This window comes from Lucilia sericata, unplaced genomic scaffold, assembly GCF_015586225.1.
Source record: "Lucilia sericata isolate MDLA Ls3-8-SP2 unplaced genomic scaffold, ASM1558622v1 Contig000094F_arrow, whole genome shotgun sequence".
Taxonomy (NCBI): Eukaryota; Metazoa; Arthropoda; class Insecta; order Diptera; family Calliphoridae; genus Lucilia; species Lucilia sericata.
The window spans coordinates 1-2,447 of record NW_023994126.1 but is presented as its reverse complement, the minus strand read 5'-3'; the positions used below and the strand labels follow the sequence as shown (position 1 = coordinate 2,447).

Below are 2,447 nucleotides of genomic sequence, written 5' to 3'. Positions count from 1 at the left end.
CTATGACAAATTGGCTTTATAAAAGTGTAATTAGACCAATTCTAGCTTATGCTTCAATAATCTGGTGGACTGCTTTGGACAAAAAGTGTAATATCAAACTACTACAGGGAGTTCAGCGTACATGCTGCTTGGGTATAAGTGGTGCCATGTGTACTACTTCAACCAAGGCTCTGGAAACGTTGCTAGATATTCCACCCATTGAAACATATATAAGATATGAGGCGGCGCTTACAGCCGAACGGCTCTTTACTTTAGGCGAACTGGCCAAAAACGGTTATAGGACACGTCATCAATGTATACTGGACACATTGGAAGGTTATACACATTCATCGGACGTGCCTGATCGCATACCAGACACTGAATATGTCGGAAACTTTGAAACGCTAATCCCAGATAGAATGTCTTGGTCAAGCGGAACATTAGAGCAAATACCAGTAGGAATCCGTTGCTACACGGATGGCTCTAAATTAGGGGACAAAGTGGGTCTGGGGTTCTATATTGAAGACCCAGAAACAGAAATATACCACCGTTTACCTAATCATAACACAAGCTTCCAGGCAGAAGTACGAGCAATAACGGAATGTGTAAATTGGATTAGAATAAATATGGCGCCCACAGGGCTTAATATATTTACCGACAGCCAGAAGGCAATTTGTGCGATATCAGGTGATAGAATTAAATCTAAGACCGTATTGGATTGTAAGAAAGCTTTAACTGAATACTCTCCCAGAGGTAAGGTTCACATCATATGGGTACCAGGCCACTCGGGAGTAATCGGCAACGAAAGGGCGAATGTAATAGCTTTAAAGGGAAGGGAGCTCGATGTAGTTAACCTGACAAACGCAAAACCATTCGACGCAACAAAAGCTGAATTAAAAATATGGATGAGAGAATCCCATAAGGCCTCTTGGAATAATGAAACGGTGGGTAGAACCACAAAGATTCTATGGGGTGACCCTGATGAGAGCAAGACGAGAAATCTTCTCAAAATGAGCAAGTCTGAGGTTAGTATGATGGTACGTATTCTCAGTGGACACACAGGATTACGAGCACATCTATACAAAATTGGACGTGCGAATTCAGACGAATGTAGAGCATGTGGAGAGGACAGTGAAACTCTGGAGCACTTTCTTTGCCATTGTCAGGCATTCGTCGAAGTTAGATCCAAGTATCTTGGAAGTGATGTTATTCCAGAAATAACATTCTTAACCAACACCGATTGGAAGATTCTTAGGAATTACGTCCAGGAAACTGAGTTTCTGAACATGGAAAAATAATACATTCAGTGAACAATTTTTTTTTTTTTTTTTTTTTTTTTTTTTTTTTCTTGAATTGGAGCGCACAACAGGCCCGATAGTGGCCTAGGTGTATTTCTTCGGATTTGATGTAGTATACATCCTCCTATCAACCTACCTACCTACCTACCTAGATGTCTCAACTTTCCAACAGATCCAACATCCACATTGCCCAATGCCACAATATCCCTTATATGTCCCAGAAAATTTAAACGTTTATTATCAAATCGACTTTTTAAAATTTCAATAGCTTTATCGTAGTTAGTTCACTAATTTCCAACGAATGAATAGAATCCAATGCTGGACCAGCGAGACACGTTTTAAGATGTTGAAATTTTTCAATTTTGGATAGGTCGTCATCATTATCAATAACAGTTTCAAACATTGAAAAGAAATCTGGCCAATCACTATAAATGCCATTGAATGTTGGAATTTGTATAATTGGCAGACTCGTTTTTTGTATTGGTAACAAAAATGATGGCTGCGGTTCATTCATTGTAGACTGTCTTAATAGTGTTGGATTTTGGTGAATTGGTTTCGATCGAAATGCCATTATTTTTCGCGTCAGAGTCGACTTGATTGTCATATATATTGCAGAGACTTCTGTCGGTAAATTGCTTTCCATTTCATGATAATTTTCTCGTTCTAGACGATCATGTACGACTTCAAAATCCGAATACAATTTGTCCAGCAATTCCACCTTGACAGATAAGGCAACTTCATCATAAGTATCAATGTCAGGATGCTGTACCTCTTCCTCCATAGCAAGTAATCTTTCTTTTAATTTGATTGACTTGCGTTTATTGAAAGTTTCCTCTATTTGTTCAACACTCATAACTGTAGTTTATTCAATCACGTCGGGGTCACCAAATTTTATGTTGATCTTAAGACCTTTACCATGTATTATTTTCAAATGTAGATTTAATTTGTTTAAAGAAAAACACTTTATAATTTTGTCGTATGTATATTGAAATTGACAAATTTTATATTTTTACAAATGAAAGACGGTATGTAAAACAACGACAAATGTATAAGCAACGATAAAACAAAAAATTATGATTAAATTTAATGAGGGAAATCAATTTATATAAAACTGAGAAAACGTTTAAAACCGTTAAACAAATTTCTGCAAAGCAAAATATATCAGCAAGA

At 37.1% G+C, this 2,447-nt stretch overlaps 1 protein-coding gene across 1 annotated transcript; it reads right to left on the bottom strand.

Annotated features, from left to right (window-relative positions):
• Positions 1-1,530: 1,530 nt before the first annotated feature.
• On the bottom strand, positions 1,531-2,130 carry LOC119599872. Its single transcript, XM_037949791.1, has one exon. It carries the CDS (start codon positions 2,128-2,130, stop codon positions 1,531-1,533), a length of 600 nt encoding a protein of 199 aa, XP_037805719.1.
• Positions 2,131-2,447: the final 317 nt, after the last annotated feature.